The 19510-nt window shown below is 46.6% G+C and overlaps 2 protein-coding genes across 2 annotated transcripts in view; one reads left to right on the forward strand and one right to left on the reverse strand.

Annotated features, from left to right (window-relative positions):
• The window catches only part of Dpy (fibrillin-like protein dumpy), a 128426-nt gene extending 114179 nt beyond the window's left edge, over positions 1 to 14247 (forward strand). The window contains exons 146-175 of the mRNA XM_076797411.1: positions 53 to 388; positions 464 to 772; positions 847 to 1167; positions 1558 to 1860; positions 1950 to 2249; positions 2558 to 2878; positions 3339 to 3659; positions 3943 to 4263; positions 4338 to 4607; positions 4774 to 4962; positions 5050 to 5403; positions 5565 to 5777; positions 5865 to 6062; positions 6260 to 6454; positions 6589 to 6957; positions 7341 to 7553; positions 7625 to 7816; positions 7899 to 8111; positions 8253 to 8435; positions 8523 to 9107; positions 9244 to 10191; positions 10401 to 10769; positions 11027 to 11227; positions 11308 to 11556; positions 11645 to 11833; positions 12108 to 12346; positions 12446 to 12716; positions 12795 to 13033; positions 13221 to 13410; positions 13481 to 14247. Coding sequence (XP_076653526.1) covers positions 53 to 388; positions 464 to 772; positions 847 to 1167; positions 1558 to 1860; positions 1950 to 2249; positions 2558 to 2878; positions 3339 to 3659; positions 3943 to 4263; positions 4338 to 4607; positions 4774 to 4962; positions 5050 to 5403; positions 5565 to 5777; positions 5865 to 6062; positions 6260 to 6454; positions 6589 to 6957; positions 7341 to 7553; positions 7625 to 7816; positions 7899 to 8111; positions 8253 to 8435; positions 8523 to 9107; positions 9244 to 10191; positions 10401 to 10769; positions 11027 to 11227; positions 11308 to 11556; positions 11645 to 11833; positions 12108 to 12346; positions 12446 to 12716; positions 12795 to 13033; positions 13221 to 13410; positions 13481 to 13719 — 8840 coding nt within the window. The 3' untranslated portion in view covers positions 13720 to 14247. The remainder of the gene's footprint in view (positions 1 to 52; positions 389 to 463; positions 773 to 846; positions 1168 to 1557; positions 1861 to 1949; positions 2250 to 2557; positions 2879 to 3338; positions 3660 to 3942; positions 4264 to 4337; positions 4608 to 4773; positions 4963 to 5049; positions 5404 to 5564; positions 5778 to 5864; positions 6063 to 6259; positions 6455 to 6588; positions 6958 to 7340; positions 7554 to 7624; positions 7817 to 7898; positions 8112 to 8252; positions 8436 to 8522; positions 9108 to 9243; positions 10192 to 10400; positions 10770 to 11026; positions 11228 to 11307; positions 11557 to 11644; positions 11834 to 12107; positions 12347 to 12445; positions 12717 to 12794; positions 13034 to 13220; positions 13411 to 13480) is intronic.
• A 1011-nt stretch (positions 14248 to 15258) lies between these two features.
• Positions 15259 to 19510, reverse strand: part of LOC143359454 (sex-regulated protein janus-A) — a 92578-nt gene continuing 88326 nt past the window's right edge. Inside the window, exons 3-4 of the mRNA XM_076797383.1 lie at positions 17400 to 17527; positions 15259 to 15462 (exon numbers count right to left, since the gene is read on the reverse strand). Coding sequence (XP_076653498.1) covers positions 15370 to 15462; positions 17400 to 17527 — 221 coding nt within the window. The 3' untranslated portion in view covers positions 15259 to 15369. The remainder of the gene's footprint in view (positions 15463 to 17399; positions 17528 to 19510) is intronic.

Consider the following 19510-nt stretch of genomic DNA (forward strand, 5'->3'; position numbering starts at 1 on the left):
GAGACTTAGCATTTGAGAGAAATTCTAACGACTCTTTCGGTTTACATCATAGTTGACTATACGCCAACCAGAGTCAATCCATGTCAGCCATCGCCCTGCGGCGCGAACGCCATTTGCCGTGATTCCTATGGTTCAGCTGTGTGCAGCTGTCTCCCTGATTTCTACGGCAATCCTTACGAAAACTGCCGACCCGAGTGTCTCATCGACTCAGACTGTCAATTCAACCGAGCCTGCATCAGAAACAGGTGCCAGGACCCTTGTCCAGGAACCTGCGGTCTCAACGCGGTCTGCCAGGTTATCAATCACATCCCCACCTGTAGTTGTAGGTCAGGTTTCACCGGAAATCCATTCGCATCCTGTGGTGTCCTTGAAGAGCCCCTTGAACAGAGTAAGTTACCAGGTTTTACAATTCTACGATTTAGGATCAGAGTTTGAAGCTAATTTACCTTGAACTGAAAAATAGCCCCAGGTACCAAAAACCCATGCGAACCGTCAAACTGCGGACCGAACAGCCGTTGCCAAGATGTCAACGGCGTGGCCAGCTGCTCCTGTTTGCCCACCTTTAAGGGCTCCCCACCTGCGTGCAGGCCAGAATGCGTTGTCAGCGCAGAGTGTCCTGTTAACCAAGCCTGCATGGGTCAGATATGCGTTGACCCTTGCCCAGGTGTCTGCGGTGTGAGTGCTAGGTGCGAGGTGTTCCACCATAGCCCCATCTGCAGCTGCAGTGCTGGTCAAACGGGAGACCCATTCGTAAAATGCTTCGATGTCACCAGTAAGTGACCAATTACCTCTTCGAACGATTGCCAAACGACGTTTCAATTGGTGATCGAATATTTCCTATTCTAGCCGTGGTACAATCCACCCCCATGAACCCCTGCGTACCATCACCCTGCGGACCGTTCTCCCAGTGCCAAGACATAGGCGGAATACCATCCTGCTCCTGCTTACCCAGCTACGTGGGCTCAGCCCCTAACTGTCGACCAGAGTGCTTGGTGAACTCCGATTGTACCAGCGACAAAGCCTGCGTCCGGGAAAGATGCATAGATCCTTGCCCGGGATCCTGTGGGTCGAACGCGTTGTGCAACGTTATCAATCACACGCCATCTTGCACTTGCCCCGCAGACTTTGTGGGGGATGCTTTTACCAGTTGCCAGCCGAAGCCTGCAAGTAAGATCGCAAACCGCAGTTTCATCTTACGAGGGAGCTTGTTCCACCAGTTACAAATTGATGGAGCTTGTGTGAGAGATAGTTCTTAGAAAAATATCAGATACGCATTCTCTTTTGTCGGCCGTGGTTGATACAGTCCAGGGGTGAGAACGAGTTGGAGGTCGAAAATATATTTCTTAAAATGTCCCCGAAACTACTCTAGTTCGAGAGATATCTCAAGAAACGTGTTTTCGACCCCTAAGTTTGAGGGAAAAGGAGATGCGTGTCGTGTATTTTTCGAGAAAATGACTCTTGCACGGTTTTAATCGAGAGCAGCTTGTGTGTAACTTGAACAAGTATCCTCGTTAGACTGTTATGACGCTTTTAACTGACCCGAATTCCTCCGACCAGCCCCTCCAGCGCCCTCGGACCCCTGCAACCCTTCACCCTGCGGCCCGAACACCCAGTGTCGAAACGGAGCGTGCACCTGCATTACCGAATACCGTGGTAACCCCTACGAAGGCTGTTACCCAGAATGCGTGCAAAACTCGGACTGCAGCCGCGACAGGGCCTGCTCCAACAACAAGTGCGTGGACCCTTGCGCAGGAGTCTGCGGCCAGAACGCGGAATGCGTTGTCGTTAACCACATTCCCACCTGCAGTTGCATACAGAACTACGAGGGTGATTCCTTCACCCTCTGCAAACCGATCCGAAGTGAGTGTTCCGTCTGCCTGCACGCCCACGAAAGAACTGTTTTCGACAACCATGTGAACCTGTAATTGATCCCTCTTGCTTGACGATAGAACGCGCGAGACCCTGCGAGCCCTCGCCCTGCGGACCCAACAGCGTTTGCCGCGAGTTCGGCGAACAGGCCTCCTGCTCCTGCCTCCCTGGATACTTCGGGACTCCTCCCAGTTGCAGGCCCGAGTGTCTTGTCAACACCGATTGCGAGCAAAGTAGAGCTTGCGTGAACCAGAGATGTCAGAACCCATGCGAGAACACTTGCGGACAGGGCGCACTGTGCGCCGTGCGCAATCACAATCCCATTTGCAGCTGCCCTGAACGGTTCTCTGGCGATCCGTTCGTGAGCTGCTTCCCCAACCGTAAGTAGAGCTGTATAACTTGCACATTCTCCGAACAGATTCACCCTAAACGGTTCAGCAATTTTCAAACTTCGAGAAATCTTTTTATTGTGTAATGAATTGTCTTGAGCAGAACATATAAGTTGGAAAGAGTTTCAGCTGCAATTTTTTGAGAACGAAAGAAAGCTGTCCATTTCGAATCATAAATTCTGGAAAGTATGAGCATGTTGAACCTTGTTTAATCGTTCGAGGCGAAGGTAACCATTGATTCTAGCTGTTGGAAGGTCCTGTAACTCCCTAACCGTACTGTGTTTGTTGTCGACGAGCAGAAATGAACGACACGGAACCCAGCCTGGACCCGTGCACCCCCTCGCCGTGTGGACCGAACTCCCAGTGCACCGTAATCAACAATAAACCGTCCTGCGCCTGTATGCCCGAGTACATAGGATCTCCTCCCAACTGTAGGCCCGAGTGTCTCGTGAACAGCGAGTGTCCTGGCAATCAGGCCTGCGTTAGACAGAAGTGTACCGACCCTTGCGTAGGGCTCTGCGGTACCAATGCCCTCTGCCAGGTTGCCCTGCATTACATCCGTTGCGTCTGTCCCGAGGGATATACCGGAGACCCGGTCACTGTTTGTTCCCCGATCACGAGTAAGGACCATCCCGTGTGACCGCGATCATTCTATCATCAAACATCCCGCGAATGTCAATCATAACCGATGAAGTTTTTATCCCGACCGATTCGTCACGAAGCTGATACTCTCTTTTCTTTCGTTTGTTTTTAGCTGTGTAAATATTGTACATAAACGATTGTATACAAAAAAAGATCGCATGCAGATAGTATCTACATACTTTCTATAGTCATCTATTTCTCTACCGAATCTGATCATAGTCTTGTCCATACACGATGTCTCACTCTTCTCGGTCTATGTAAATCATTTACCTTCTTTGTAAATCATTCGCGTTTCTTGTACAGCTTCGCACTTGTATTCTCTTCGAATTCAAGATCGTTGTAAATTAACTCTTTTTTTCTCTGACTCGTAATCTGTTTTATCTTTAAGCGGACCAGCTACGAAGTGTTATGATTAATTCTATAACGTTCTTATTATAGTACCATCACCGCCACCAACACCGTCAAGACCGTGCAGTCCTTCGCCATGCGGAGTGAACGCTTACTGCAGGGAGAGATCGAACACCGCGTTCTGCGAGTGCATTCCCGGGTACAGAGGAAATGCGTACGAAGGATGCCAACCCGAGTGCTTGGTCAACACTGACTGCCCGAAGTCGCAGGCCTGCATCAGGACCAAGTGCCAGGATCCTTGTCCTGGCACCTGTGGCGTTGGAGCTCTTTGCACCGTGTCCAATCACATTCCTATCTGCTCGTGCCCTCTGTCGACTATAGGGGATGCGTTCACCCTCTGCAGGGCTGAAGGTAAAGTCACAGGACCTCTTCCTCCCTTCCCAGTGCTGGCAAAGACAATTTCAAGTTTCGTAAGACCTACTTTTCTATTAAGTAGAATTTCTAAATTCACCAAATTTATTCATCCCCCTCTGATCCTGTCAAGGACAACTTCAAACTTTACAAAATTTATTCATCCCTTTCTGGTTCTGTTCAGAATCATTTAAAAATTCCAGGAACCTATTTCACAGACCCCTTTCAGAATCTATTGAAGCAGTAACATAAGCAGGAACATAATTTTCTTCTTCCTACACAGAACCGAAAGAAAGAGACCCGTGCTCTCCATCCCCGTGCGGTCCAAACACCCTCTGCGAGAAGGTCGGCGACACTGTCGTGTGCAAATGCCTCCCGGGTCTTCAAGGTGTGCCTTCCAGCGTCACCGGTTGCTATCCAGAGTGTGTGATCAGCTCGGACTGTCCTGGAGACAAGGCGTGCATTAACAACAGATGCATAAACCCCTGCACACAGAACGTCTGTGGCATCGGGGCGGTTTGCAATGCCATCAATCACAGTCCGCTCTGCAGCTGTCCGTCCCCGTTAATTGGTAACCCGTTCGTGGAATGCAGCGAATTAATTGGTAAGCTGGAAACCGCATAGGAATATCAAACTGCGCGAACCTTAAGAAATTCTAAACGGACGATTCTTTTCTAGAAACGGACCCTTGCAGTCCATCACCCTGCAGCTACAACGGCGAATGCAGAGTCAGAAACGGCGTTGCAGTTTGTATCTATCCTGAATGCGTGATTAACGAAGACTGTCCAAGAGACAAGGCTTGCTTCGCCCAGAAGTGCAGGGACCCATGCATTGGTTCCTGCGGTGTCAATTCACTTTGTCAGACTGTCAGTCACAAGCCTGTCTGCTCGTGTCCGCCCGGATTCACTGGCAACGCGAGGATAAAGTGCAACGTTCAACCTGCTGACGGTAATTCTTCGGGATCAGTGTTATTTGCACAAACGTGCATCGTTACAATTTTATTCCCCGAGATGGAAATTATTTATGACTCGACTTGATAGTAATTTACATTCACAGTCCAGTGATTGATTGAATTTTAGAATACTCTCGATTAATATTTGATTCCCACTTGCAGTGCCAGTCCCAGAATGCACTCAGAACTACGACTGCCCCAACGACAAGGCCTGCTACAACCAGAGATGCGTCGATCCTTGCACTTTGGACTCCTGCGGCTACAACAGTCGTTGTCACGTGCTGATGCACCGAGCTGTATGCGTCTGCGACCAAGGTTTCACCGGCAATCCTCAACAACACTGTCGTGAAAGTACGTGGTTAATTTTTTAAACGAATCCGAAACGTATTTGTAAAGAAATGACTGATTCCAAACATTACAAACACGTTATCGTCGCAGTTGGATGTCGCGGCGACAGCGAGTGCCCGTTGACTCAATCCTGCGTCAACAACGAGTGCATGGACACCTGCTTGGTCTCCCAATGCGGCGTCAATGCACTCTGTTCATCTGACGGCTACCATAGACCTCGTTGCTACTGCCTTGACGGATATCAAGGCAATCCTTATCAACTTTGCGAGAGGCCGGAGTGCACCAACGACAACGATTGTCCATCTTCGTTGGCGTGTCGCAACCAGAGATGCGTCAACCCTTGCAACTGTCCTTTGTCAGCGCAATGCACTGTTGTCAACCACAGGCCTACCTGTCGGTGCGCGCCTGGTTACACCGGGGATCCTTACACGAACTGCCTGATGGGTAATTCAATTAATTTCTAATAATTTTTGCAAAAAAAAGATTCGATTGAAATTGTGAATTTGAATTTACCTTTCAATCGTGATGATGATTAGACTGCGGATTTTTTGCATTTACAATTATTATATTTATAATAATTAGAAAATTATCTTCTCTCTATCCAGAACCAATGGACCTGCAACCGCAATGTCAAGTAGACGGAGACTGTCCCAGCAAATTAGGCTGTTTCAATGGCATCTGCAAGGATCCGTGCATCGAAACGAAGCCTTGCATCGTCGGTGCAAAATGCTCCGTCGTGGACACCCTGCCGATGAGAACTATGATCTGCGAATGTCTGCCGAACTTCGCTGGCGATGCAACGGTCGCTTGCATTCCAGGTACGCGTGGGTTGCATTTGAAAATCGCCGCAGTTTCTGGAATCGTTGATTAACGAACGCTTTTACGTTTGTCTTCTCTTTCTTCAGTGGACCAACAACTCGACGCAATCTGCAACTCCGATTCGGACTGCACGTCAAACATGGCATGCTTGAGCCACCGATGCATCAACCCTTGCACCATCAATCCTTGTGCATCGAACGCGCATTGCGTTGTTCAGAACCATCGACGCCAATGCCATTGCAACACCGGTCTGTCCGGAGATCCATTCATGAATTGCTACAGAGGTAATGTTCGCAATATTGAACAATGATTTCCAAGAGAATTGATAATATTTTCAATTAGGGTATCTCTCAAATTAATTAATTAATTGTCGCAACTGACTCGATTCTTTTTCATGGCGATTTTTAGCTGCAAATGTTTACTTGGAATATTTTCCAGAATTATCAAGATCCTGTGTGAAATAATAATCATTTTGTTATAGACACCGAAGGATTCCCTGACTGCACAACGAACTCCGATTGCGCACCAGACGCGGCTTGCATCAACCAGCTATGCCAAAACCCATGTCTGGGCGCGCAATGTGGATTGAACGCAGAGTGCATCATGGTTAACCGTCATCCAACTTGTCGCTGTCTGCAGAACTATGCTGGCGATGCACAAGTGCAGTGTTTCAAACGTGAGTCTCATAATTTCGAAGAAGCATCACTAATTCTACAATAAATAAAAAAAGAGTCGTGCACTATGGATACTATGTATAATGCGTGAGAATTTCGAGTAACGAACGGTGCATACAATTTATTACATTTTCAGCCGAGTGCAAGTCAGACGACGACTGTCCCTACGACAAGACATGTCAGAATGAGAACTGCGTCAGCCCTTGCCTCGATGACGGCATTGCATGCGGTCGTGGTGCAGAGTGCATCGCGATTTCCCACCGAGCGCAATGCGTCTGTCCACGAGGAACGCAGGGTGATGCGCGCATTGCCTGCATCTCGGCGGTGTGCCACTACAACGAAGACTGCGCCGATCACGAGGCTTGCGACAGACTGAACAGGGTCTGCCGACCTGTCTGCGAGGATGGCGTTTGCGCTGACACTGCCAACTGCATCGCCAGGGACCACCAACCTAGGTGCATCTGTCCTTCGGGAACGTCTGGAAATCCTTACATCGAATGCACTGGTAATTCAGTTTGCATATTCAGTCACACAAATGAATACAAAGAAATGCTATTCATGGGATAACATATAAACACATTTAGGATTACTATATTCTAAAAATGATTTGCAACACTAGGTTTACCGGATCCGTCCAAATGACGGGCTCTAATATTTTTAATTTATGATCGTTGAGATTGTAAAAATGCATCCATGCGGAATAGTTCAATACATTGATTTCTTTGGGTATACAGTATTGTGAATGTACGGCTAAAAGTTGAATGTAATGAAGAATAGCCGTTTTTAGTGTTCCGTAAAGACATTTCTTTGCATTTCAAAATTAGGTCTGATCAGAATCGAATTCGGATCGTGCACGACTTAACCACCTGCTTTCTTGATTGATTACAGGTGTGTCAACGGAGGTAGGATGCAGGGAAGACAGCGAATGTCCACCATACTTCGCCTGCATCAACGCGAGATGTCAAGATCCTTGCTTGTCGTCGGACATGTGCACGGGCGACCAAGAATGCAAAGTATTGAACACAGTACCACTTCGCACGATGATCTGCAGCTGTCCACCGAACACCATCACTGACTTCAACGGCCAGTGCAAGAAGAATGGTAGATATCGTAAATCCTCTGTGAGAAAATCACTCTTCCGACGTAATACATAATTGAAACATCGATTACAGTATTATCCGACGTCCAATGCCACCAAGACCAGGACTGCAACAACTCGGACAAGTGCATCAGCGGAACCTGCATCGAAGCTTGCCTGACGACTCGATGCGGTCTGAACGCTCAATGCAAGTCAGTGTCTCACACCGGTGTCTGCGAGTGTGCACTCGACTTCTCCGGCAACGCTTACATCGAGTGCATCAGAAGTGCGTTTCATTAAAACAAATAATTAACTGAGAAACATACGCATAATGAGCTGGTGTGCTATGATGAACCGTTCTATTTCAGCACCATTGGTCACACTGCCACCGTATCGACCGGAATGCTACGCCAACAGCGAATGTTCGAATGACAAACAGTGCATTAATTCTTTCTGCGTGAATCCGTGCGTGGCTGCGGATCCTTGCGGAAGAAATGCGCTTTGTCACGTGAACAATCACATCGCGGTATGCAGGTGTCCTGCTAACTACGAGGGCGATGCTAGAATCAATTGCGTGCCACGTAAGTAATCAAAAATCAGCTTCACGCGTGCAGAAATTGATCATTCGGATCCCAACTGCATCGTCTCGTCGAAGCAAACAGATGGAAGTGAAAGGGTTGCAACGAATGCGTCAAATAATTTGTAAATAATTGTTCTTCTAGCTGGCATAGTTGCTGAATGTCGATCGAACAGCGACTGCGCTGGCAACTCGGCCTGCGTGAACAGCCTGTGCATCAATCCGTGCAACTGCGGTTCCAACGCGAAATGCACCGTCGTCGATCACTATCCATCCTGCTCGTGTCCACCAGGCTACTCCGGAAACCCTCAACTAGGCTGCTTCAAACGTAAGCCACGATAAATCAATTGAAACTATCACCCGCCGCGTTCGCTTGCATCGCCTTGACTGCACACCGTTGAATTTCTACTTGCAGTGGACTGCGAGTCCGACAGCGAGTGCAACAACGCAGCAACCTGCTACAACGGTCAATGCGTGAACCCGTGCATCCTCGAGAACAAATGCGCGATCAACGCAGAATGCTACGGCGAACATCATCGCGCAGTTTGTCGCTGCGGGCCCGGCTACCTCGGCAATCCGGAAGTGCATTGCGAGAGAGCCGAGTGCAACGCTGACCACGATTGCCCTCGAAACCTGGCCTGCGACAGCGGACGCTGCGTCAATCCTTGCATCGCGGAGTCACCTTGCGCGCAGAACGCGATTTGCTATGTACAAGACCACGAAGCTACCTGCCGTTGTCCTGAAAGCCTACCTGCAGGAAATCCTTATTCGTATTGTGAACACCGCAAGACTTACCCGGACGAACCTGAGTGCAGGATCGACATCGACTGCGCCGACAAGCTGGTCTGCATCAAGAACAAGTGCATCGATCCTTGCCCGGTGATCAAACCGTGCTCGGAGAACGCCAGGTGCAACGTTCTTGACACCGTTCCTGTCAGGACCATGACGTGCACTTGTCCCGAAGGTTGGACCACCGACATCGACGAAGTCTGCAGGCCAAGTATGTTGTTTCAGATCAGTCGCTGCATTTAGTCAGACAAAACAACCAAAGAATTAAGAAGTCTCTAATTTGCCCACCCCCTTCGCCCCCTTCTTTCAATTTGCATATGATTTACGCGACCCTCTCATTCTTCCAGTTGAAATAACACAGATCGGCACCTGCACGAGCAACGACCAGTGCAGCGATAACGAGTCCTGCATCAACAGACAATGCAGGAACCCGTGCAACTGCGGTACCAACGCGGCCTGCTACGTCATAGGCCACAAACCCATCTGCTCCTGCGAAGAAGGCTACCAAGGCAACCCAGACATCGCTTGCTACTCGGTCGAATGCACCAGGGACAGCGAATGCACGTTGGACAAGGTCTGCGTGAACAACAACTGCGTGGACCCTTGCTTGGTGTCCGACAACTGCGGCGTGAACGCTGAATGCTACCCGAACAACCATAAAGCGGACTGCAGGTGTCGTAAAGGGTACCATGGCAATCCCTTGGACCGCTGCCGCGTGATCGGCTGCTACAGCAACGGAGACTGTCCTGGTGACCATTCGTGCATCAATCTTCAATGCGTGGACGCTTGCCGTCATGGCAACCCTTGCTCTCCGTTAGCCGAGTGCAGAGTTTTCAATCATCTGCCGATTTGTCGTTGTCCGGCTCATCACGTGGGCAACCCTTACCTGAACTGCAAGCCTGAAGACAAACCGGAGTGCAGGGAGGATGACGATTGTCCGGATTCGTTGGCCTGCTTCGACAATAGATGCCAGAATCCTTGCTCTGTTGTTGAACCATGCACGGAACCTTCCGAGTGCAGGGTCCTACCAACTCACCCTGTTCGAACCATGGTCTGCGTGTGCCCTAGCGGCTATATCAGCAGTGGCAGTGGAACTTGCAGGGCCACCAAACCAATTTTGGATATAAAATGCACCAGGGACAGTGACTGTCCTTCGGACAAGGCTTGCGTGAACGCTGTCTGCAAGAATCCTTGTGCCTGCGGACCTAACTCCGAGTGCGTCGTTGTTGACCATAAACCCATTTGCTCCTGCGTTACTGGCTACGATGGGAACGCTGATGTGACTTGCACCAAAGGTAAAGGACTCTTTTCATTTCTTAATTTTCTATTTCTTCTCCATTTCTCTCACAATCCGTCTCAACGCAATGAATTAAGTTTATGGTTTGCATTAAGAAATGTGCCAAATTGACATAAAGGGGCAGACGAAGTGAAGAGGAACAGAGAAATAAATGGTGAACGTAAAATAAGAAGAATGTCGAAAATCATTTTCAATTTGTTGTTTCAGTGGTCGGATGCCATACGGACGCCGACTGCAGCGGAACTCACGCCTGCGTGCAACACAAATGCGTTCCTGCATGTTCTCCAACCGAACCAACCTGTGGCAAGAATGCAGTTTGCCAAGGAGTCAATCACAAGGCCATTTGCGAATGTCCACCTGGTCTTGGCGGTAATCCGAGGGTCGCTTGCACTCTTCTAGGCTGCAGGACCAACTCGGACTGTCCTACGAATAAGGCTTGCATCAACAGCCGTTGCGAAAACCCTTGCACCGTGAATCCTTGCCGCGGAGACATGAACTGTAGCGTTTATAATCATCTGGTCGAATGCGCTTGTCCACCTGGGTACATCGGTGAGGTCGAGTCGGGATGCACCAAACGTAAGTATCAAATGTTTCAAACCAACTTCTCAAAAGGCTCCGTCTTAACATTAAAAGTCTTTGTAAAAGATCTCTTTAACTTATGATAGTTATAAAAGATCCTCCAAAATTCTTCTTACGAAAGAGTCCATAAAAATTGACAATTAATTTTGTAAGAATTCATAAAAATTTCGACTTGAAGAAGAAAATCTGAAAAATAAATGTATCTATGTTTGCATAAAGACGTGCAGTCTATTTATTATGGTTTTCGCGTTCAGTCGCAGAGAAGTGCAAGGCAGACAACGAGTGTCCGTCTCAAACGGCCTGCTTCAACGGCGAGTGCATCAACCCTTGCGTGAAGATTCAGCCTTGCGTGGCGAATGCGGACTGCCAGGTCCTTGACACTAGTCCGGTGAAAACTATGATCTGCAAGTGCATCCCGGGATACAGAGGAAACGCGGTCGAGCGCTGTGAGAAAGGTAATTTCTTGAATCCGAGCATCTGCAACGGATACCTAGTGTTACAAGAACGTTTCTAATTGCATCTTCACATGTTACAGCTGACGTGTGTCCAGTGGACAAAGGTCAGATCCGTGACGAGAATGGCAACTGCGTCTGTCCACCTGGTACAGCCAAGGACGAGAGCGACGTTTGTATATCTTGCCGCAGACAGACTGGAATGATCATCAACGAGGAAGGATACTGCGTGTGTGCTCTCGCGAATGGAATGATCATCGATGAGTATGGTCGTTGCGTGTGTCCTGCTAAGTATGGATACAGGCTGGACGCCAATGGAAACTGCACATTAGGTAGGAAGATTTTTCAGATCAATCTTTGTGACGTTTGATTTTCGAGCATTAGGGAATGGTTTGATTGATGGGACATTGTAATTTGCAGTTGGCATAATCCCGTGCAAACGCGACGACGATTGCGTTGACAACAGGTACTGCGACACGACCAGCCAGACCTGCGAAGATCCTTGTGACACGCAAAGTTGCGGCACGAATGCCATTTGCAATACCACCCGCCATCAAGCTATCTGCACTTGCATCAGCGGATACAGTGGCAACGCTTACACCCAATGCTGTAAGCTTGGTTCTTCCCAGATCCCAGATTATTTATTTTAGAATCGTTGAAATTATTGAGACGAACATATATTATAATAGCAAAAAGTCTAGACAAGCTTAATCTTGTCATTTTTCTAAAGCAACACATGTCAATCATTTTTTGTGCTCGGTAGACTTAGTACTAAAACATGATAGATAAACTTATAAAATTTGCAATTAAGTAGAGTAAGAATTTAGGTACTTCTTTTAATATTTGAAGTGCCCGAGTGGCTAATACCATTTTCGTTGAACAGACAACACAAACAGAGGACGCACCGACTTCCCCAGACCGGACATCATCGTCAGCTGTCTATCCGACGGAGTCCAGGTCCTGATACACCTGCTGGACGACGAATTCGACGGTGTCCTCTACGTGAAAGGTCGCAGCAAGGATGAGCAGTGCAGAAGAGTCGTGTCCATCTCATCCGACACCATGCACAAAACAGAGATATTTAAAGTGGCGTTTGGAAACTGCGGACTAATCCACGTGAACGTAAGTGAAACCGTACAAATGTCCCGACAATCTCTACCTACAGTAGTTCAATCGACTCGAGAAGTTCAGTTTAACAGCAGGTTCCTCTCGCACTTTCAGGGACAAGCAAGCTTCGTCTTGGTAATTCAAAAGCACCCGAAACTGATGACCTACAAAGCCCAAGCCTACCACATCAAGTGCATCTATCAAACCGGCGAACAGGACGTCAGTATCGGCTTCAACGTGTCGATGTTGACCACCGCAGGCACTATAGCCAACACAGGCCCACCGCCAATTTGTGTGATGAAGATCATAACACCAGAAGGAGTTGAAGTCGACTCCGCTTTAGTCGGAGAGAACATGACGTTGCAAGTCGAAGTTCAGCCTTCCAGTAAGTACCGCACAGCCGTCCATTATAGAGTATCGAACCGTCACCGATCCGACTAAACCATGATCTTGAATGTTTCAGGCATTTATGGCGGATTCGCTCGAAACTGCGTGGTCATGACGATGGAGGACGACGTGGAGAACAAATACCTCGTGACCGATGAGAACGGATGCGCGGTAGATGACGTGGTATTCGGCGAATGGGAACGGGACCCTGAAACACAGGCCTTGATGGTTCCTTTCAACGTGTTCAAGTTCCCCAGCTGCGACAATATTCGGTTCCAGTGCAATATTCGCGTGTGCTTCGGACGCTGTCAGCCTGTAAGCACTTTGTTACTCTGCAACATCTCTCATCCTTACATTCTAGTAGCATGTTCGCATTTGAAACGCTTTGGTCAGCTATTCGTACATTTTCCTAGTCTTTTCTACGGGAAATTGCTGTAGCTTGTAATATTAACTATACAGGATGGAGCGGAAATTATTTATTGAATGTTATTGAATGAATCAGGTCAACTGCGGAGGAAGGAACGCGTTTGGCCGTCGTCGACGAGACGTCAGCAAGCCCGATGCGAATAATCTAGCTTTGAGCGTCGCTGACGACGTCGAGGGTCAGCTTAGAGAAGAAGTAACGATCCAGTCGAATCTTATATTCACGTTAGAGAGGAGAGAAGAGAGGTTTACAGCGAATCGTGTTGAAAGTGAGTGGTACTACGAGTACTAATATCGTTGTGGTGCGATTTTTTAACACGTTCTTTTCGATTGTTGCAGTTGCTTCAGCACAAAGAGTGGAGGATATATGCGTTTCTATGGTCGGCTTTGTGATAGCATTAGTAATCACAGCACTCCTGGCACTAGTCGCTGTGGCTATTGCTGTATCCTGCTGGCTAATGGCGTATCGTCGCCAGCCAAAGACTGCTGGACCACTGCCACATCCACCAGAGTTCCCAAATCCACTGTTCACTACAGAATCCGTAGCTGAACCTTCTCCTGACTATCACCTATCATAAGTCTCTTAGGATAATTATTATTTTATACCGTAATTTTATATAATTCTCGTTGGAATGCACTACAGACCACTGGAATGCTCGGATGGTCGGTCTTGTATTTCTAGAAACAACTCCTCCACCGACTAGCCCTCCGTACCTTCATCCCCTAGGGTTCACACACTGCCGCGTCGTTATCGCTCACTGTTATATATTACCAGTACCCCGAATCACGTTATACATAGTTCTATAAATATATATAAATATATGTACTATTTATGGTGATGGTCGCTTCCATTATCTAGATTCGAACAAAAATCAATTCTTTCGGCATTCTTTCACCCCCTCTCTACCCCCCTCTGCTGTCCGTTCTATTTAGTCTTTGGAGGATTTGTTAAGCGTAACACTGCGAATTTAATTCCCGTGTAAAGTCAAACGAATTAGTCTAATATAGCTTTCTTACTTCGAGCGTAGGTAACTGTACATTTTATCTAATAAAACGTTAATGTAATATTTTTAAGACAATGGGCTACACCGTTTATTACAACCTAACGACACTCGCATCCCCACCAAGTAAGTAATTCCAGAGAATTTCAAATTTCATTTCTGAACTGATAATAACTTGTAACTTACCTGATACTATCAGGCTGATAGTAACTTTTCAGACGCTTTACAATAATTGTCTTTTATACGAGGTCGTGAAAACGTGGTCCCCTATTTTTTACATGCTGTTATTGGCATTTAATTATTTATGTAAATTGTTAAAACAATTGAATTTCTAGGCACAAATGTTTCTTGTCGCGTTCTTCGTAGGGTGATGTGTATATTCCGGCAAGAATCATATGCTCCGTAAAATCTGAAAATAACACCATTCCTCGTCGTGGCAAAACGCTCAAACTGGTAGGCGAATTAACCGACGGATGGTAAATTATAAGAAAAATTGCCTCTGTCGGTAACATTTAGCGAACAGTTTGAGCATTTTGCCACTACGTCAATTGGCGCTGTACGGATTGAAAATTCGCCACCGGCGGCGCTACTTTCAAATTTTATGGATCGTGTTGGTTCCGATTCTTGAGAAAAGATTGTTTATTTCTGTATGAGTTTGTGCAATTGTATATAATATCGATTCACTCCTCAGTATTCTATGAACTAAAACTTTAATTGTAAATGTTGTAATAAATCTCTTATGAGATTTCCTCAATAAAAAACAAAAGCAGTTTAATAATGACACAACGTCTCCCATTTTTCCAATGGATACTATTCCTTGCAATAAAATATTTTCCCTACTTAAAGTTTAAATAAATTCGTACATACCCTAGCTATTTCTTTTGACTAATAGGAATACGACACATCAATGTTCAGGCTACAATTAAAGTATGAATTATGTCTCGCGATAACTGCGATATCTGAAAGTATTAAAATTATTTCAAAAATTACAAATTTTGAGTCTGTATAAAGTCGTAGCTTATTCGAATCGGTAAAACTCAAAGAAATGAAGATTCCCTAAATACCCTAAAATTGACGTACCATTGATGAAGAGGTAGAACGAACTAAACAAACCACAACTATTACAAAACCTTTATTTTACCTGAGTAAATACACTTAAAATTATCTCGGTACGTCAGAAAACAGCGGCGTTGTGGCAAACAGAAGCCTTCTTTCTCCTTGTTCCGCTTAATAGCCCTCGTCCGAACAAGTGATAGTATAATCAAGATACTTCTTCTTCAAGATTCCAACGGATACCTCGTGGTCCGCCTTTCCGAAGCCCTGGAAAATTAATTGTATTGTCTCGGTAAATTGCAGGCGTTTCGATAGCAATACTTGCTGTGTTTTCCTCGGAGAAACGCGTTCGCAGACTTTCAAAGTGATTCTCGAACCGCGATAAGGAAAAACGAGACCCGAGGCGGCGGCGTTGGAATTGCTTTCCGACGAGTCGCGTATCAGTGGCTCGCTTTACAGTTTACAATTCTCGCAAAAGTATGGAACCCCTTATCATGGTCTCATGAATCGTTCCGAGAAATCGCAGATAATTCAAACTAGACGCCGTTTAAGGGGACAGCTCAAAAAATCGACTTATTAATTGTATTTTTTAAAAACGTAGAACCTTAAGGGCCCGGGACTGTCACGTGACTTTTTAATTAATAATTTCCATTCACAGCCTTCAGACACAGACTTAAGAGCCGTCTTGGACTTGATCCGACGGGTCTTAAGTCTGTGACTAAACTTGTCACATTTCTTGCTCTGCATTATCGATATTATGAATTCTGACGCCAGAAACGTGCTTCAAGTTTTTGGATTTATTTCGTTTTTGAATTTATTTCAAAATATAGCTCAATTTGTAGCTGGAGATCCAATGGCATAAAAATGCTTGCATTCCACGGCACGGACATCGTCAATTTTTGGCCTAATTCTATCGCTTATATTACCAAATATCTGCATAATCTCGTCAGCTCATGACCAGCGCGCTCTAGATTGAACCTTCCTCTTTCGAATGAGCCCTTTACCAGCGACAAAATATTCTTATATAAGGACGAAAACTTGAGGCACGTAAAACTATTTTTTGACGGTAATGTAGTCACTCTACCTTATCGGGAATCTACGAAGACCGGACCCTTAAAAATACCGATTAAAAATTGTCCCGTCATTTTTGCAGCTGAATCAATTACAACAAGAGATTGCGTCGCAAGACGTGCCATCGCTCAGAGAAAAATTCATGGAAATTGAAAAAATGTTTGCAGCCTTTACACGAAATGGCGCCTCTTAATGGGAGCAGAGGGATCGGGATTGATTTACAATGCTAATTGCTCGGAACCGTAAACTTTTGCACAGTCAACCAAAGTTTGCCGCCGCAAACAGAATTTCGAAGGGTATCCGATCTCATCTCGCCTCCGCCCTTCCGATCGCTATCTAATTTCGATCCGGGCCCGACTTTTCCACTCGAGTTAACAGGTCGATCGATATTTTATCAACGCCGAGCGACGCCCACGCCGTGGGAGATTTTTCAAACTTCGGGTATGTAAAGTTTAATTGGCACCGGACGATAATTGAATCATCGAGATCCCGGCGGTGGCTCGCGACGATTACTTCGGACAACGTCGCATCGACGAGAGCTTGCTCTTCCAATTAATAATGCCGCGACGATTCGCTGTACTCGTTGATTGCGCGACGACAAACAGAGGACTCGGAACACAATTAATATTACTTTCTGATCTGATCCACCGGGATCTTCGTGTCGAGCGAGAGAATCTTTGACCTTATCGGAATCTTTACAAACTAGCCCGGGAAAATGAGTTGGCGAAAGTCCCGTAAAAAAATAATGAAAAATAAAGAACGACGATCTAGGCAGCTCGAGCTCAGGCGAACTAAGATCGTGTAGCTCCGTTCGACTTAGGTCGAGACTTTACTGTACTTCTGTCTTGCGTTGATCAACAGGCTCGAACAAAGTTTGTTGAAAATAAAAAATTTCATACAGAATATTATTTTTAATTACAGCGCAGGGTTGCGATCGATCGGTATAATCGAAAGGATTTATTTCAAGACAGACCATAGTGATCGCTAATCCAACTTGGCATAGCAAACCGTGACTCTCGAGGCTTCAAGTATCGCCAGGGTGTTTGTCGGGGAGACCCGCGGAATCCGGGCAAGCGTCAATAATCGATTGGATCGATCGGGCTCATTAGGAGGCGATTAATTCCGTGATTTACCTGGGAATAACCATAGACTTTGATGGTCTTCTCGTCGGGATCGTGCTCGATTCTTCCGCCGCCCACGCACTTCGCTTTCAACGAGCTGTGCGACTTCAGCTGCTTGCAGGTCTCGTCGAAGATATCCGCTGAAACGAACAAATCCCTCGGTTCACCTTTGACCAAACTATTAAATTTACTTTCGCCGATGAGGACTGCGGGCGACCACGCTTACGCTCGATTTATCCAACCGTCAGATAAGCGCGCCTCAGGTCGCCCACCGTGTTCCAAATCGGTCTCGAGCAAACAGCCAGAGACATTTGTATATTGGAAACGAAAAACTCGTTTCTGTTTAATGTCAGGTTAAAACAGTTCAAACGTAACTTCCGATCGAGATTCAAGCAAACGTATGACGAGAAAAGACGAGTCTTGAAAAGCAAATTACGCCTGCAATTTTTATTACTTTTTCCATTGACCTGTCTTCATCGAATCATTTTTACCAGCACACAGCACCGAGCGCAAAATGTATACATTGTTTCATAAATAGACTGCGGGTCTGTATGCGAAATAAAAACTGGAGTGAAATGGAAATTTATTTTCTGTCCTATTATGTCCAATAGGTTTAAATTATTTGAAATTTCACCTACCTATTTTTCCCATAAACGCATAAAATCCGCCGTCTATTTACAAAAATCACGATTTATTCGGATTTTCCGCGATACGACGATATGTGCTGGATCGAAGAGATTTATTTAATCATTTCTAATGGAAGGGTCTCCGTACTTTCAATAATTATCGAATAAAAAATGTGAGACCGGTCGCGGTACGTTTAGTGTTAAAAATCCTTTCCGGAGAGCCCGCTGAAAAGTAAAACTGCATGAATCCGGAAACGACATCGATCTCCTTTCACCGGGCAGAAATAAATTCCGCTTTTAATGGAACGAACAGAACAAACAGCGCTGGCTCGAGCGAATCTCGCCGGGATATCGTTTTTTAAAAAACGCTGGGTGAAAAACATTTTCGCCGGATTATATCCGATAGATTTGTCTCCCTCGCGCGCGATCACTCGAGCAAACCTCGAGCGGGCTTTCCCCTTTCGCCGGAGATAAAAATCCCCGAAGTTACCGTCCGATTAATTAGGCCAACTTCCCGGCATCTTTGCGAAAGGGAGGATGTCCGCTTAGAAATTCTCGCGCGAAATACGCGTGGTCGTTACGCGCCTACACCGGCCCATCAAATCCGCTCGAACTTTCCTCTTGGTTCGTTAAATCGCGGTTCGATTCGCGCGTAGAAATTCGCACGCGATACGCCTCAAAGTATGTCAGTGCCAGGTGTTGATCGGCTGACACCCGAAATTCGCCGGATTCGCGATAGCTTTGCGGGCAAAGCGGATACTCTTAACCTTTAGGCGAGCCCTGTGACACCGAAACGCAACAGAACCTTCAAAGGGTCCGAAATGCCTGCCGGGATCGATTTGGCGAACGCAAGGGTCTCTCTTATTCTCTTTCAACCTCTAATTCACTCGAATTTCTCGCACCTTCCGTTATTCCCTTTGCGTTCGAATAGTCCGCGAATTTATCGGACCGTTCCCAAGCAATGGAGTGCTCCATTTTTGTCGCTCATTCTCGTCTCTTTGCGTATTCACGATCGAAAGAATAAAATATGTCTATCCAGCTCGCAGCTAACGCGATCAATGGTCCTGATCGAGCGATTCTCTCGAACGGCGCATTCTCCAGGCATCCTTCAGTATAAAAAGGTTCGCGACAGAGTAGCATAAGCGTGGAAAGGAATGTCGTTGCACGGGGAAACGGACAAGTGACAAACGAGCCATCCGACCGTCTCCATGGTTCCACGGTGAGGCGAGCAGGCGTTTATCTTGGTCCATCTAGCCGGTGCGTGTCTCATTAATTTCACTCTCCCCCCTCGGAAGCGAATCGGGAACTTATGGGCTCCCGAATAAACGTGAAAAATAAAGACGCGCGGCCCGAACGTGGACCGTTAGCCGATTTTCCGCGAGATAAAACACAATGAGCGTCGCGGATATTTCACTTCCGTCGCCGAAACTACGTATCATGCTCTCCGCGATTGAAATGAATCGAAGCGGTAAGCGGGATTTTTAAGTCCCGTTAATA

Source organism: Halictus rubicundus, chromosome 12 (assembly GCF_050948215.1).
Source record: "Halictus rubicundus isolate RS-2024b chromosome 12, iyHalRubi1_principal, whole genome shotgun sequence".
Lineage (NCBI taxonomy): Eukaryota > Metazoa > Arthropoda > Insecta > Hymenoptera > Halictidae > Halictus > Halictus rubicundus.